The following is a 16,230-nucleotide window of genomic DNA, read 5'->3' on the forward strand; positions in this document are numbered from 1 at the left end:
TCGAGGCCTGCGCTGACCAGGAGTGCGGCCTCTGTGTAAACCAGTGCTACTCGAGGCCTGCGCTGACCAGGAGTGCAGCCTCTGTGTAAACCAGTGCTACTCGAGGCCTGCGGTGACCTGGAGTGCGGCCTCTGTGTAAACCAGTGCTACTCGAGGTCTGCGCTGACCAGGAGTGCGGCCTCTGTGTAAACCAGTGCTACTCCAGGCCTGCGCTGACCAGGAGTGTGGCCTCTGTGTAAACCAGTGCTACTCGAGGCCTGCACTGACCTGGAGTGTGTCCTCTGTGTAAACCAGTGCTACTCTGGGGCTGCGCTGACCTGGAGTGCGGCCTCTGTGTAAACCAGTGCTACTCGAGGCCTGCGGTGACCAGGAGTGCAGCCTCTGTGTAAACCAGTGCTACTCGAGGTCTGCGGTGACCAGGAGTGTGACCTCTGTGTAAACCAGTGCTACTCGAGGGCTGCAGTGACTAGGAGTGCGGCCTCTGTGTAAACCAGTGCTACTCGAGGCCTGCGGTGACCTGGAGTGCAGCCTCTGTGTAAACCAGTGCTACTCGAGGCCTGCGCTGACCTGGAGTGCGGCCTCTGTGTAAACCTGTGCTACTCGAGGCCTGCGCTGACCAGGAGTGCAGCCTCTGTGTAAACCAGTGCTACTCGAGGGCTGCAGTGACTAGGAGTGCGGCCTCTGTGTAAACCAGTGCTACTCTGGGGCTGCGCTGACCTGGAGTGCGGCCTCTGTGTAAACCAGTGCTACTCTGGGGCTGCGGTGACCAGGAGTGCGGCCTCTGTGTAAACCAGTGCTGCTCGAGGGCTGCGATGACCAGGAGTGCAGCCTCTGTGTAAACCAGTGCTACTCGAGGCCTGCGGTGACCAAGAGTGCGGCCTCTGTGTAAACCAGTGCTACTCGAGGCCTGCACTGACCTGGAGTGCAGCCTCTGTGTAAACCAGTGCTACTCTGGGGCTTCGGTGACCAGGAGTGCGGCCTCTGTGTAAACCAGTGCTACTCGAGGGCTGCAGTGACTAGGAGTGCGGCCTCTGTGTAAACCAGTGCTACTCTGGGGCTGCGCTGACCTGGAGTGCGGCCTCTGTGTAAACCAGTGCTACTCTGGGGCTGCGCTGACCTGGAGTGCGGCCTCTGTGTAAACCAGTGCTACTCGAGGCCTGCGCTGACCAGGAGTGCAGCCTCTGTGTAAACCAGTGCTACTCGAGGGCTGCAGTGACCTGGAGTGCGGCCTCTGTGTAAACCAGTGCTACTCGAGGCCTGCGGTGACCAGGAGTGCAGCCTCTGTGTAAACCAGTGCTGCTCGAGGCCTGCGGTGACCTGGAGTGCAGCCTCTGTGTAAACCAGTGCTACTCGAGGCCTGCGGTGACCAGGAGTGCAGCCTCTGTGTAAACCAGTGCTACTCGAGGCCTGCGGTGACCTGGAGTGCGGCCTCTGTGTAAACCAGTGCTGCTCGAGGCCTGCGGTGACCTGGAGTGCGGCCTCTGTGTAAACCAGTGCTACTCGAGGCCTGCGCTGACCTGGAGTGTGGCCTCTGTGTAAACCAGTGCTACTCGAGGCCTGCGGTGACCAGGAGTGCAGCCTCTGTGTAAACCAGTGCTGCTCGAGGCCTGCGGTGACCTGGAGTGCAGCCTCTGTGTAAACCAGTGCTACTCGAGGCCTGCGGTGACCAGGAGTGTGGCCTCTGTGTAACTAGTTCACTGTGGAGTATCTTGTGATCGCTGCGGCGAGTCTATTGCTGTTGGTGAATTCCCCTCAATCATGTCTTCTTCTCTTTTCAGTACTACGAGATGTCTTATGGCCTCAACGTTGAGATGCAGAAACAGGCGAGTAGCGGGCGGGAAGAAGGTGTGTCATGGCGCTCCCGCTCTCACTGTCTTCGGCTCTTCCCCATCTCATTGAAGATGCTTGTTTTGCTCGTAGTCTTGCCACAGCCTATCACCCCACTCCCTTCCCCGCTCTAACTCTCTAGAATCCCGTTCACTGGGCGCCGCCCCTTGTCCTTCTCCTCTCTTTTACATCTAGCCTACCAGAGCGCACCAGCTGTCTAGGTGCAGAAGACCCTTTGTGAGCTCACTGGAGGTACAGCTCCCTGTTGCTTATAATTGGATGGGGTTCTTGTCACTCATTGGCTTGCTTCTTATTCGATGGTTTGCCGTGGCCCTCCTCTGTTTGTTCCTCCCCTTGAGTACAGCCTCTTCACAATCCTTTTGACTGACTGCGCGCATAATTCCACTGCTCTTATTTAGGGAACTACTTTTTAGGTCTCGCGACCTATCGATGTGCGCAAGCGCATCGAGCGGAGCGAGAATTCAAGTGGCGAAAATCTTCTTCAAACCACGGGCTTTCAGCCCCGCGGTTTTCATGCAGTTCACGTGACCCACGTGATTAAACATGCACGCGCATTGGCAGCATTTCTCCTGCAGGCTCGCAAAAGGCTCTCCTCCCTCCCCACATCAAAGTCATCAATCACCCTTCCACGGGCTTCCCCAGCGCTGCCCCGCCCCTGCTTCACGCCCAGGCCATCTGTTCCCTGCCAGACCTCGTTTAACTTGTTCCCTGCTTGCCTCTCCCCCGCCCCCCCCACCCTCCCCCACCACAGCAATGCCAAGGGCTGGTTTCACTTTCAGCACGGAAGACTTGCCTGCTTTGCCAACGCTTGTTTTTATTAATTTTTTTTTATTCAATGCTTGTTGTTTTCGTCTTCTTTTGCATGCCCCATGTATGTACATGTACTGGCGGTCTGCTTGAGTATGGTTGTAGGTGGAAGATATTTCATCGGTTTACAGAAGGACGCATCCATCTCGTGGAGGGGACACATTTGAGTCACAGGATATTGAGCCAGCTCGCACGAGGGCGGTCCGCTTGGGCCACCTTGTTTATTTATTTACTTAGTTGCACAAGCGTGGTCCGCTTCGACAGTGCTTGTTTATTTATTTAATGACTTAGTTGCACAAGCGCGTGTCTCTTTCCTGCTCTCTCTCTCTCGTGGTTCTGTTTAATATCCATCTCCTTAAGTCTTGCTCCCTCCTCTCTTTCTCGCTTCTTTCAGTCTCTCTTCCAGTCTTGCCGTTTTGTCTCTCTCTCGCTTGCTGTTCTCTCTCTCTTGCTGTTCTCTCTCTTGCTCTCCTCTCTTTCATTCTCACTCTTCTCACTTTTATTCTCGCTCTTTTTTATTCTTGCTCTTCTCTTTCATTCTCGCTCTTCTCTTTCATTCTCGCTCTTCTCTTTCATTCTCGCTTTTCTTCTCTTTTATTCTCGCTTTCCTTCTCTCTCTTCTCTTTCATTTTAGCTCTTCCCTCTCTCTCTCTCCTGCTCTTTTCTCTCCCTCTCTATCTCTTTCAGCCTCCCTCTACCGTCACTCACTTGATCTCTTAAACACACAGAGCTCCGTCTTCAGCCCATGCCTTTAACAGGCGAGTGAGGCGGGGGAGAGATGCCCCAGCGGGCTGTTACCACCAGTGCCTCCACTGAGCGGCACTGCCTCTTTAGTAGCGTATATCGTCCACGGCCGATGTGATGACTGGTTCATGCTGGCTTTTATTTTACAAAAGCTGAAATTAAGCACAATGAGTGAAACATTGAATTGCATTTGTTTTCAAGTTTAGCCCCTTTTACACTGAGGCAGATTGTCAGAGGTTGCTCATTCAGTCACAATTCCTCCTGTGTTCCAGAGCGAGCCCAGCACGCAGGCCGCTGTTCTGCTTATAACCGAAGGGTGTACGTCTGGCACAGGGGCAACTAAAACAGTTGCCAATCGCTTGGCCTATCAATTTAATTCAGGATCATCTTGGGTTGAGGTCCCTTAATTGTTACATTTTCCAGAGTTAAGTAGATGAGCAGGGTGCCTTCTGATACATTGAAAGTGTAATTTTTGTACAGGTTTGTGCACCAAATTATTACTAGCTCACTTAATGGCTTTGTTGTAATGCTGTAATTATGTGGAAGTGCAGTGAGTTACACAAAATGAGGGGCCTCACTGCAAAATGTGGTCATTTGTAAACACTGTGGGTTGTATGTTTTCTAAAGCCCTATGCCCCACTTGATTTCGACCCTCTCACCCTCTTGGTTGATCTTGTTTGGTATTTTGTAGCCACAGAGACCAAGTTATTTTAAAACCTACATAAGAACTAAGCCCTACCATCATCGGCTCTTCAGTGTTATTAAGATTGTTGAACCGGTTTAAGGGAGATCGTTGACTGCCACTTTATAAGTAACTGCCTTTATGTTGAGCCTCTGAATTTATAGTAATCTAAATTGTAGCGACTCCAGAGCCAAGTGTAGGTTGCAACAAGCAGCACTCTCGATTGTACATCTATAATGCATGGCTGTATGCAACAGTTCAACTTTTAAAGATAGGATGTTTCTGCATCCCGTGCTTAGGTAATCTTACAATGGCTAAAAGGGCAGTAAAATAAAAACATCTGTGGCTGCAGGATTTCACTTATCAATGCCCATTAAACAAGCATCCAGCCTTGACTATTTTTTCCCCCGATATGTCTATCACTGTCTACGCCCTTTCGCAGTCTGTTGTTAATTTTGTGGTCTGGAAGTAGTGGGGCTTTATGCTAAGCTGCCCTTTGGATGTGTTCCTCTATTGCAGCATCTTTCTTTTGCCATGTTTCTTATTTATGCAGTGTCCTCAACAGCAAATGTGGCTAAACGCATTGGAGTGTTTTGCATAAGCACCTATTACATTACACAAGGTCAGATCCTGCGTATCTTTTGTATGTATTCATTTAGTTACTTATGCTGGAAAGTGCATTGCTAAACACGTATAAGGTCCCAAAGGCCACTGCAAATCAAAACACATAGGTAACACATACAATTCTGACAACATAAAATAACAACATATCACATACATACACTCAGTAATACATAGCTATAATACAATACCATTAGCAAAGCAAATGGCTTTAACTTAAAGGCAAGACCTGTTTGCAGTAGGAAAGTTGGAGCTATTGGTTTTGTAAATGACAAAGCCCTTTATGTTTTTAAAATGAAAACAAAAATAAAAGGCATTGTTATTTGCAATTGTAATAGCTCCAACTTTCCTACTGCGAGACCTATTGGCAACGCCAGTGCTTGTTTCTTTTCCATTCAGCCCTCCATGAGAGTACATGTGCCATCTATTTCATCCCTATTGCGTCCTCTGCAGATTTGTATTTACACACTGACCTCCTCAACAGTTGAGAAACAAAATGAAAACCAAAGTTCGCTCCGCTTGATTCATCGAGCCCATCCACCCTTTCAAAATGTCCGGCGGATATAGACCCCCCTTTGAAGCGTGCGCCTAGGGTGGTGTCAGGGTTCATCTGCATTTCTGCTGACGAACCTCGAGACCTGTTCTATATCCTTTGTGGGCTTCAGCCCGCCCATAGCTTCCCATTTGCCGGCTCCATCATCGCTCTGAAGTTCTTTCTCCCATTTGTCCATGGCATGCGTTTGTTACGCCACTTCCTGTGTTTAGCCCTCAACAAGATCATGGACCAGTATTCCTCCACTGATTTCATTTTAGGATCCGTTTCAGGAACCATTTTTTTTCTCAAAAATGAGAACCTACCATGAGCTCGTGTTTGTACTCGCTCCAAACTCCTCTGTAGACAGGCCTGCAGATCTTGTTCTTATCTCGTCTCGTTTGCTGTCCTCATGTTCGTTCACTGCGGACTCTGAATCTAATGATTCAAATAAATTGAAGCAAAATGTAGAAGTGCTCGAAGCGCACCAGCACCCCGCGTTGGTTTGCCGTTTCCATGTCTGCTGTTGGTATAACATAGAGGAAGGGGGACTTTAATGTGCCTTAAGGACCCGCGGTATTCCAGTATCCCTCCGCGCGCGAATGGGAAGAAATCGCATGGAAATATGCGAATATGGCTCCAGGTGTGCCCCCTAACCATAGCTGAGCCGTTAAAGACCAGCCCTAGGGGAAAGGGGCAGGAGGAAAAAACAGAAACAAAAATCACCCTGATCCTTCCATGCCTCTTTGGGTCAATTAAAGACCCGCTGTGTTCAGGGGCATGGCCCCAGGGCCAGGGATCTCGCAGTCCGCTTTCACCATACCAATAGCTCGGGCATTGCTGAGACGAATTGGCTTTGTCAATGCTTGTTTTTGTGTGTGATGTATTTCAATCTGGGCGCTAGCTTACTCCATTGGGAAGGCGCTTTGGGCCTGGTCAGGGACAGGAAAGCGCTGTACAAGCACTGCAGCATAATTCAGTGTTTGCATGACCTGAGAGCGCAGACAAGGGCATCTCCCCCCGGCCGGGCCATTGGCTGGCACCGGTCCTGGCCTTTGGCTGGCAGAGTTCGCGGCCAGCGGCTGGCACCGGTCTTGGCCACTCCAGCATCCTGCCAGCTTGCGACGGCTTTGAAGAAGCTCGCGGGAGGTGGCGGGGACGGGCACCCGGCTGGCAGGGGGCTTTGGAGAGGTGTCAGAGACAGACGAGGCTTTAGTTTCACTATAGAGTGCCCTCGGATGCGCGCCTGGATCGCTTTGGGATGCAGTCAGCGGGGGTCGGATCCCCTAGGGGCGCGTGTGTTACAGCAGCTGCCCCCCGCCCCCTTCCAGGGCTGGGAATGCGGTGGGTTTACTCCCCGCCGGGGCTTGAAGGGTTACTCAATGTTCATACGGGGGCATCTCTTTGATGCCCGGCCAGGCCCTGTTGTTCCAGTTACACTTTCTTTTCCGTTCTCGTCCTCGCCAGCTTTCTCCCTGCTGTCATCGCCGGGCTGTGTGCCAGGGGGGCTGGCAGTGTGCCAGCTGCCAGCTATGCTGCTGGCTCGGGGTCTTGCACGCCAAGGTGCGCGCTCTGAGCCCCGTGAGCTGCCTGCAGTGAGGGCCCTCCAGCGCTTTGGAGCTGCCTCTGGGCGCAGCTATGGTGCCCACTGCGGGGCCTAACGCCCTGCCGAGGTCTGGTGCCCCTGCAGGCTCTTCCCGATCCCACTCCACCCCCTGCCCTGCCAGCTGCCTACCATGGGTCCCACTCCACCCCATCCCCTGCCAGCTGCCTACCATGGGTCCCACTCCACCCCCTCCTCTGCCAGCTGCCTACCATGGGTCCCACTCCACCCCCTCCCCTGCCAGCTGCCTACCATGGGTCCCACTCCACCCCCTCCCCTGCCAGCTGCCTACCATGGGTCCACTCCACCCCCTCCCCTGTCAGCTGCCTACCATGGGTCCCACTCCACCCCCTCCCCTGCCAGCTGCCTACCATGGGTCCCACTCCACCCCATCCCCTGCCAGCTGCCTACCATGGGTCCCACTCCACCCCTCCCCTGCCAGCTGCCTACCATGGGTCGCACTCCACCCCTCCCCTGCCAGCTGCCTACCATGGGTCGCACTCCACCCCATCCCCTGCCAGCTGCCTACCATGGGTCCCACTCCACCCCCTCCCCTGCCAGCTGCCTACCATGGGTCGCACTCCACCCCACCCCCTGCCAGCTGCCTACCATGGGTCCCACTCCACCCCCTCCCCTACCAGCTGCCTACCATGGGTCCCACTCCACCCCCTCCCCTGCCAGCTGCCTACCATGGGTCCCACTCCACCCCCTCCCCTGCCAGCTGCCTACCATGGGTCCCACTCCACCCCCTCCCCTGCCAGCTGCCTACCATGGGTCCCACTCCACCCCATCCCCTGCCAGCTGCCTACCATGGGTCCCACTCCACCCCCTGCCCTGCCAGCTGCCTACCATGGGTCCCACTCCACCCCCTCCCCTGCCAGCTGCCTACCATGGGTCCCACTCCACCCCCTGCCCTGCCAGCTGCCTACCATGGGTCGCACTCCACCCCATCCCCTGCCAGCTGCCTACCATGGGTCCCACTCCACCCCATCCCCTGCCAGCTGCCTACCATGGGTCCCACTCCACCCCATCCCCTGCCAGCTGCCTACCATGGGTCCCACTCCACCCCATCCCCTGCCAGCTGCCTACCATGGGTCCCACTCCACCCCTCCCCTGCCAGCTGCCTACCATGGGTCCCACTCCACCCCATCCCCTGCCAGCTGCCTACCATGGGTCGCACTCCACCCCCTCCTCTGCCAGCTGCCTACCATGGGTCCCACTCCACCCCCTCCCCTGCCAGCTGCCTACCATGGGTCGCACTCCACCCCATCCCCTGCCAGCTGCCTACCATGGGTCGCACTCCACCCCATCCCCTGCCAGCTGCCTACCATGGGTCCCACTCCACCCCATCCCCTGCCAGCTGCCTACCATGGGTCCCACTCCACCCCATCCCCTGCCAGCTGCCTACCATGGGTCCCACTCCACCCCCTGCCCTGCCAGCTGCCTACCATGGGTCGCACTCCACCCCATCCCCTGCCAGCTGCCTACCATGGGTCCCACTCCACCCCATCCCCTGCCAGCTGCCTACCATGGGTCCCACTCCACCCCCTCCCCTGCCAGCTGCCTACCATGGGTCGCACTCCACCCCCTCCCCTGCCAGCTGCCTACCATGGGTCCCACTCCACCCCATCCCCTGCCAGCTGCCTACCATGGGTCCCACTCCCCCCCCTCCCCTGCCAGCTGCCTACCATGGGTCCCACTCCATACCCTCCCCTGCCAGCTGCCTACCATGGGTCCCACTCCACCCCATCCCCTGCCAGCTGCCTACCATGGGTCCCACTCCACCCCATCCCCTGCCAGCTGCCTACCATGGGTCCCACTCCCCCCCCTCCCCTGCCAGCTGCCTACCATGGGTCCCACTCCATACCCTCCCCTGCCAGCTGCCTACCATGGGTCCCACTCCACCCCATCCCCTGCCAGCTGCCTACCATGGGTCCCACTCCACCCCATCCCCTGCCAGCTGCCTACCATGGGTCGCACTCCACCCCATCCCCTGCCAGCTGCCTACCATGGGTCCCACTCCACCCCATCCCCTGCCAGCTGCCTACCATGGGTCCCACTCCACCCCATCCCCTGCCAGCTGCCTACCATGGGTCGCACTCCACCCCCTCCTCTGCCAGCTGCCTACCATGGGTCCCACTCCACCCCATCCCCTGCCAGCTGCCTACCATGGGTCGCACTCCACCCCCTCCTTTGCCAGCTGCCTACCATGGGTCCCACTCCAGCTGCTGCCAGCTTTTTGAAATGGTGCTTCCCTGAAGCTGTGCCCTGGTGCCACCCCAGACCGAGCAGCACAGCACGGTGCCCACCCATGCCTTTCTAGGTGCTTGCCATTCAGTCCCACTGGCTCTGATGCCTGCTTGAGGCCCTTGGTATTCATGCTATGGCACCAGCTCTTTGCCTTGAGAGCTGCCTGCCAAGGGCCACACTCCGGGCCCTGTTAGTTGGCTGCCTTGGTGCCCGCCTTCAGGGACTTTGAGGTGCCCGCTCTGGGACGAATCAGATGTCCTGCCGGGAGCCCGCCATCGTGTGCACTCTGGGGTCTTCCAGACACCAGACGGGGTCTGTTCTGGCCCTGTGAGCGGTCTGCATGGGTGCTTGCGCCAAGCTTTTCCCAGTGCTTGCTTCAGGTCCTGTGATCCACCTCCTCTGGGTCCTCTGCGTCAGGGGTGTGTCCTGAAGGGAGCCCTCCTCTCTCTTCCTGGAGCGCGAGCCCCTCTATAGCTTGGTGTCTCTTCTGGGCGCCATATCGTCAGACTCCACCCTGGGGCCCTCAAAGCTTTCTTTGTAGTCCTCGCCTTGCAACCTCCGCTTGTTCTTGGAGCCATCGCCTCTCCGTTCTCATCCCACCTCATTTTAAGATTCCCCCTTGGAGCTCTTACACTTGCTGTCTAATCTCTGGGTCTCTCTTCAGTTTTCACATTCCACCAGGAGCCTCATATCTATTCTCTAACCTGTGTTCACTTCTCTCAACCTCATCCTCTGACTCTACTTGAGCAGCCTGCCAAATATCCACACGACCCTACGAGCAGCCCCTGCCATACACACGCCACCCTACGAGCAGCTCGTGCACACACACACGCCACCCTACGAGCCGCTCGTGCCACACACACGCCACCCTACGAGCAGCCCCTGCCATACACACGCCACCCTACGAGCAGCTCGTGCCACACGCACGCCACCCTACGAGCAGCCCCTGCCATACACACGCCACCCTACGAGCAGCCCCTGCCATACACACGCCACCCTACGAGCAGCCCCTGCCATACACACGCCACCCTACGAGCCGCTCGTGCCATACACATGCCACCCTACGAGCAGCCCCTGCCATACACACGCCACCCTACGAGCAGCCCCTGCCATACACACGCCACCCTACGAGCAGCCCCTGCCATGCACACGCCACCCTACGAGCAGCCCCTGCCATACACACGCCACCCTACGAGCAGCTTGTGCCATACACACGCCACCCTACGAGCAACTCATGCCATACACACGCCACCCTGTGAGCAGCCCCTGCCATATACACGCCACCCTACGAGCAGCCCCTGCCATACACATGCCACCCTAGGAGCAGCTTGTGCCATACACACGACACCCTACGAGCAGCCCCTGCCATACACGCGACACCCTACGAACAGCCCCTGCCATACACATGCCACCCTACGAGCAGCTCTTGCCATACGCACGCCACCCTACGAGCAGCTCGTGCCATACACACGCCACCCTACGAGCAGCTCGTGCCATACACACGCCACCCTACGAGCAGCTCGTGCCATACACATGCCACCCTACGAGCAGCTTGTGCCATACACACGCCACCCTACGAGCAGCCCCTGCCATACACATGCCACCCTACGAGCAGCTCTTGCCATACGCACGCCACCCTACGAGCAGCTCGTGCCATACACACGCCACCCTACAAGCAGCTCGTGCCATACACACGCCACCCTAGGAGCCGCTCGTGCCACACACACGCCACCCTACGAGCAGCTCGTGCCATACACACGCCACCCTACGAGCAGCTCGTGCCATACACACGCCACCCTACGAGCAGCTCGTGCTATACACACGCCACCCTACGAGCCGCTCGTGCCATACACACGCCACCCTATGAGCCGCCCCTGCCATACACACGCCACCCTACGAGCCGCTCGTGCCACACACACACGCCACCCTACGAGCAGCTCGTGCCAAACACACGCCACCCTACGAGCAGCCCCTGCCATACACATGCCACCCTACAAGCAGCTCGTGCTATACACACGCGACCCTGTGAGCAGCCCGTGCCATACACATGTCACCCTGTGAGCAGCCCCTGCGATACACAGGCCACCCTATGAGCAGCCCCTGCCATACACAGGCCACCCTATGAGCAGCCGCTGCCATACACAGGCCACCCTATGAGCAGCCCCTGCCATACACACGCCACCCTACGAGCAGCCCCTGCCATACACACGCCAGTCTACGAGCAGCCCCTGCCATACACACGCCAGTCTACGAGCAGCCCCTGCCATACACACGCCACCCTACGAGCAGCTCGTGCCATACACACGCCACCCTACGAGCAGCTCGTGCCATACACATGGCACCCTATGAGCAGCCCCTGCCATACACACACCACCCCACGAGCAGCTCGTGCCATACGCATGCCACCCTACGAGCAGCCCCTGCCATACACACCCCACCCTACGAGCAGCCGCTGCCATACACACCCCACCCTACGAGCAGCTCATGCCATACACATGCCACCCTACGAGCAGCCGCTGCCATACACCATCAACAGTCAAGTGGGTGGTGTTGGCGTAAGCCCGTCAACAGTCGGTTGAGTGTGTGGCAAGGGATGTGTGTTAGTTGCACAGTCGAGTGAACGGTGTTGGCCACGTGTTGGTCAGATAGTCGAGTGAATGTTGTTTTGCCCGTGCCAAGCTAAGAGTGGAGTCCATGGTGTTGGGTAGGTTTTGTGATGCCCATGGGCACAGAGACCCTCTCTTCACTCTCCTCTTCTTTTTCTTTCAGGTGGAGATCGTGAAGCGATTGAGCGGCGTCTGTTCCCAAGTCATTCCTTTCCTGATGCAGGAGGTAAGTGGGTGCTGTGTGGTCTGAGGTAAAATGGCCAGTTTTGGTTTCGAGGCCCATGGAGGAGACCAGAGGAGCAGACGAACCAGCCACTGGTTATCAGCTTGGGGCGGGAGCGTCCGATGGGGTCTTGTTCCTGTGGGAGTGTTTGTCTCCCCGGTCACGACTCTGATGGGGTCCTGCGATCTGAGGGCTGCTTGGGCTGGGGAGGGGTCAGTCGCATGTTGCAAGGGCCCTGGCTGGGCTCACCTCTTTCCTCTCTCCTCAGCACCAGCAGCAGGTGGTCCAGGCCGTAGAACGCGCCAAGCAGGTGACCATGGCGGAGCTAAGCAGCGTCATTGGGGTGAGTCTGCGTGGAGAGTTGGGGTACCTGCCTCAGGTGAAGCTGGGGCGCCAGGGGAATGAGAATAGCGACCTTACACGGGGCACACTTTATTCCTACCATGCCAGGGCGGGCACAGAAAGCTCTCGTGTGGCTGGCATCAGTACCAGCATTGTTGAGCGCTGTGAAGGCACCCCTGGTGACGGGCGCTCACAAGCACGGGAGTGCAGCAGTTTGTGTAGTTGCTGTCGTAGGTTGCGCTGCACTCTGACTGCATATGATTCAGTTTAAAAAAAGTCTGTGTTCCCATGAAAATTGACTTTGACTTAAAACTTCCAGCTACGCCTGTCCTTGCCTTTCAGATGACTTTCCTTCCTTCCCGTCCCCCGCGCGTCTTCTCTTTGAGCACAGTTGACTTTCATCGCATGCATAATTGCTTTAATGCACGTTATTGTATTTCTATAAATTGCCTGCACCTCATTCCAAAGCTCGCAGCCTGTCCTCTGAAAGTCATACCCCCCAACCTAACCATACCGACTGTTGCTGAACTATTAATACCTCCATTTGCAGGAATTTACACGCACCCTTCCACCAATAATTGAATCCACCACACAAACTAGGTTGTATGCATAGAACGGGTCCATTTATTTATTTATTTATTTATTTATTTCTTTGAAGAGTTTTAAAAAGCGCTGGAGAGTGCAGGGCTTAACCCAATAACCATTGAAACCCCCACTGACTTTGGGTTCTGCAGCAGTGTGCTGCCCAGCTGGAAAGCGCTTCAATGAAGTGTCCGGCCCAATAAGCGCTGTGTAACAGTAGTGACAATGCCACACTGTGCAAGCGTCCACCTTAGTTCCCTGAAGCCTTATGCATTTTTAGGTCTCGCCTATTCTATCACGTAAGTGATAAATAGGACGAGAGTATAGAGGCTCAACCAAGCTCTGAAACCATCGCGGATTTCGTTGAGTGCATGTAATGTAATGTAATGTAATGTAATTTGACTTATATAGCGCACAAATCACCCGAAGGTCTCAGGGCGCTTGCTTAAGGAACCCGTCCTGGTATTCCCCTGTGAGATACCCCGGCAGGGTATCCACAAGGTGAAAGCCAGGCATCCCACCGCGAGGGGCCGTAGTGGAGATTAAGCAAGCTATTGCCCAGAGTCGCAGAGTGTGACCCCGTGAGTTGAGTAGGCACCGGCGCGAGAATTATCGAGTCCGTGGAATTTTTGAGCCCGAGACCCTGCCGCGTCGGGAATCGAACCCTGGTCCACGGCCGCTCTCAGCCTCCGGGTCTGCCGCCTCTAACCACTGAGCCACACTTCTCCACAAGTGCATGTGCTCCCCGAGCCGCCTGCCTCCAGAGCTTCACTTCAAAGGGCTCCGCTCCCCTGCCCCCTGCTTCACACTTTTCACAGCCGCCAGGCCGTGTCTCGCATTTCTCCCCCCCCAACAGCAATGCCAAGCCAAGCGCTTCCCTGCTTTCACTTTCACGGCCGCGAGGCCGTGAGCTTCTCTTCAAAGGGAACAAAGGATAGCGCATTTCCCGGCCGCTTTTCATTATTAGTCGGTGAACCTTTGTCAATGTGTTAATTGGCCCAGACCACATGGGTGCTGCTGCAGTGGAGATCGCACATGGTCACAGTACTTTAAAAGCTACCAGCAGCAGTAGACCGTGTGTGCTCTCTGCACTTCTTTCTATTTACTGTTGATATAAAAATATTGTTCTTTTTCCTGATACCCGGCTAAAAAACTCCGAAGAGCCATTGCCGTGCACAGCCAGGCCCAGTCACTGGGACGGCACCCACATCCCATGATTCTCACAAAGAATCCTACTGTAAACCTGCACCTCCCCCTGCCCCATTGCAGCTTTCACATTCACAACAGCGACAGAGTGAAGGCTTCAAAATGACTGCCGCAAGCCGATAATTTCTATCAGACGCAGGACTCCGAAAGGGTACCCTGCAGCAGGCTTCATTACATAACCTAACATTGCCGGATTTGCATTCAACAGAATGTGGCCTCTGGTTTACTGTCTTGGGGAAGTACTATTCAGCGCCTCGACGCTTGCATTTCCCGGCCGCTTTTCATTATTAGTCGGTGAACCTTTGTCAATGTGTTAATTGGCCCAGACCACATGGGTGCTGCTGCAGTGGACATCACACACGGTCACAGTACTTTAAAAGCTACCAGCAGCAGTAGACCGTGTGTGCTCTCTGCGCTTCTTTCTATTTACTGTTGATGCAAAAATATTGTTCTTTTTCCTGGTACCCGGCTAAAAAACTCCGAAGATCCATTGCTGTGCACAGCCAGGCCCAGTCACTGGGACGGCACTCACGTCCCATGATTCTCACAAAGAATCCTACTGTAAACCTGCACCTCCCCCTGCCCCATTGCAGCTTTCACATTCACAACAGCGACAGAGTGAAGGCTTCAAAATGACTGCCACGAGCTGATCATTTCTATCAGACGCAGGACTCCCAAAGAGTACCCTGCAGCAGGCTTCATTACATAACCTTACTTTGCCGGATTTGCATTCAACAGTTTACTGTCTTGTTTTAACTTTCAGCAGCAGCAGCTCCTGCAGCTGTCCCAGCAGGCTCCCGTCGCCTCCTTGGCCCCTCACTCCTCTGGGCTGCGGTCCCTCTCCAGCCTGGCCGGAGCTCCGGGACTCCTGGCCTTCTCTGGGGCACTGCTAGCTCAGGCCCCGCTGACCGGGAAGGAGGACCGGAGCACAGTGGGTACAGAGGGGAGCGGAGGTAAGCAAGGACCCCAAGTGTGGGGGGTGGGCATCATCCAAGGGAAAAGAGGGGAGCAGAGGTAAGCAAGGCATGGGGACCCCAAGTTGGGAGAGCGGGCCACCAACATGGGGAAAGGAGAGGGGACCAGAGGTAAGAAAGGCGGGGGGACCCCAAGAGGCGGGCCACCAACATGGGGAAAAGAGAGGGGACCAGAGGTAAGCAAGGCGGGGGGACCCCAAGTGGGGAGAGCGGCCACCAACATGGGGAAAGGAGAGGGGAGCAGAGGTAAGCAAGGCGGGGGGACCCCAAGAGGCGGGCCACCAACATGGGGAAAAGAGAGGGGACCAGAGGTAAGCAAGGCGGGGGGACCCCAAGTGGGGAGAGCGGCCACCAACATGGGGAAAGGAGAGGGGAGCAGAGGTAAGCAAGGCGGGGGGACCCCAAGAGGCGGGCCACCAACATGGGGAAAAGAGAGGGGACCAGAGGTAAGCAAGGCGGGGGGACCCCAAGTGGGGAGAGCGGCCACCAACATGGGGAAAGGAGAGGGGAGCAGAGGTAAGCAAGGCGGGGGGCTCCAAGTGGGGAGAGCTGGCCACCAACATGTGGAAAAAAGAGGGGAGTGGAGATCAGCAAGGCGGGGGGACCCCAAGTGGGGAGAGCGGGCCACCATCAAGGGGAAAATAATATTAATATTAATAATAATATTAATATTAATAATCCACATTTGTAAAGCGCACAATCATAAGGGTCTCTAGGCGCTGGGGGCCGTCGGGAAGATTAAGGATGCTATTGCCCAGAGTCACATGGTGCTGGGCTAATCTGCCGCCGGTGCCGGGGATCGAACTGTGATCCCCAGATTCCGGAGTCAGTCGCCCTAGCCGTGGTGCCACACCTCCATCAGAGAGGGGAGCAGAGGTAAGCAAGGTGTGGGGACCCCAAGTGGGGAGAGGAGAGCCAAGAGAAGTGTGTGTGCGAGAGCTGGGATTGGCTGGCTGGCAAAATGTCATTACCACACTGGTACCTCACTCACTCTCTCTGTTTTCTGTTTTGGGTTCCTGCTGTGCTGCTGTGACCAACCTCTGGCTGCCCTGTGGCCCCTGTAAGAGGGCCTCCCCTGCAGAGTAAGTCCTGTGGAGCTTGCTATCCTGATCTGTGCCTGTAAGGTCCCTGAGACTCCCTCATCGCTCCCTGCCTGTCCCTTGTTTTCCCTCGATTCTTTAGTGCGTTTTTGCTTCTCTGATGTGCCTTC

At 56.0% G+C, this 16,230-nt stretch overlaps 1 protein-coding gene across 1 annotated transcript in view; it reads left to right on the top strand.

Moving 5' to 3' along the window:
• Positions 1–16,230, top strand: part of TLE2 (TLE family member 2, transcriptional corepressor) — a 212,982-nt gene that overhangs the window by 70,962 nt on the left and 125,790 nt on the right. The window contains exons 4-7 of the mRNA XM_086946549.1: positions 1,779–1,823; positions 11,857–11,919; positions 12,185–12,259; positions 14,810–14,977. Of these exons, the coding sequence (XP_086802675.1) occupies positions 1,779–1,823; positions 11,857–11,919; positions 12,185–12,259; positions 14,810–14,977 (351 nt within the window). The remainder of the gene's footprint in view (positions 1–1,778; positions 1,824–11,856; positions 11,920–12,184; positions 12,260–14,809; positions 14,978–16,230) is intronic.

The sequence above is a fragment of the Lissotriton vulgaris genome, chromosome 12 (assembly GCF_964263255.1).
Source record: "Lissotriton vulgaris chromosome 12, aLisVul1.2, whole genome shotgun sequence".
NCBI classification, from domain to species: Eukaryota; Metazoa; Chordata; class Amphibia; order Caudata; family Salamandridae; genus Lissotriton; species Lissotriton vulgaris.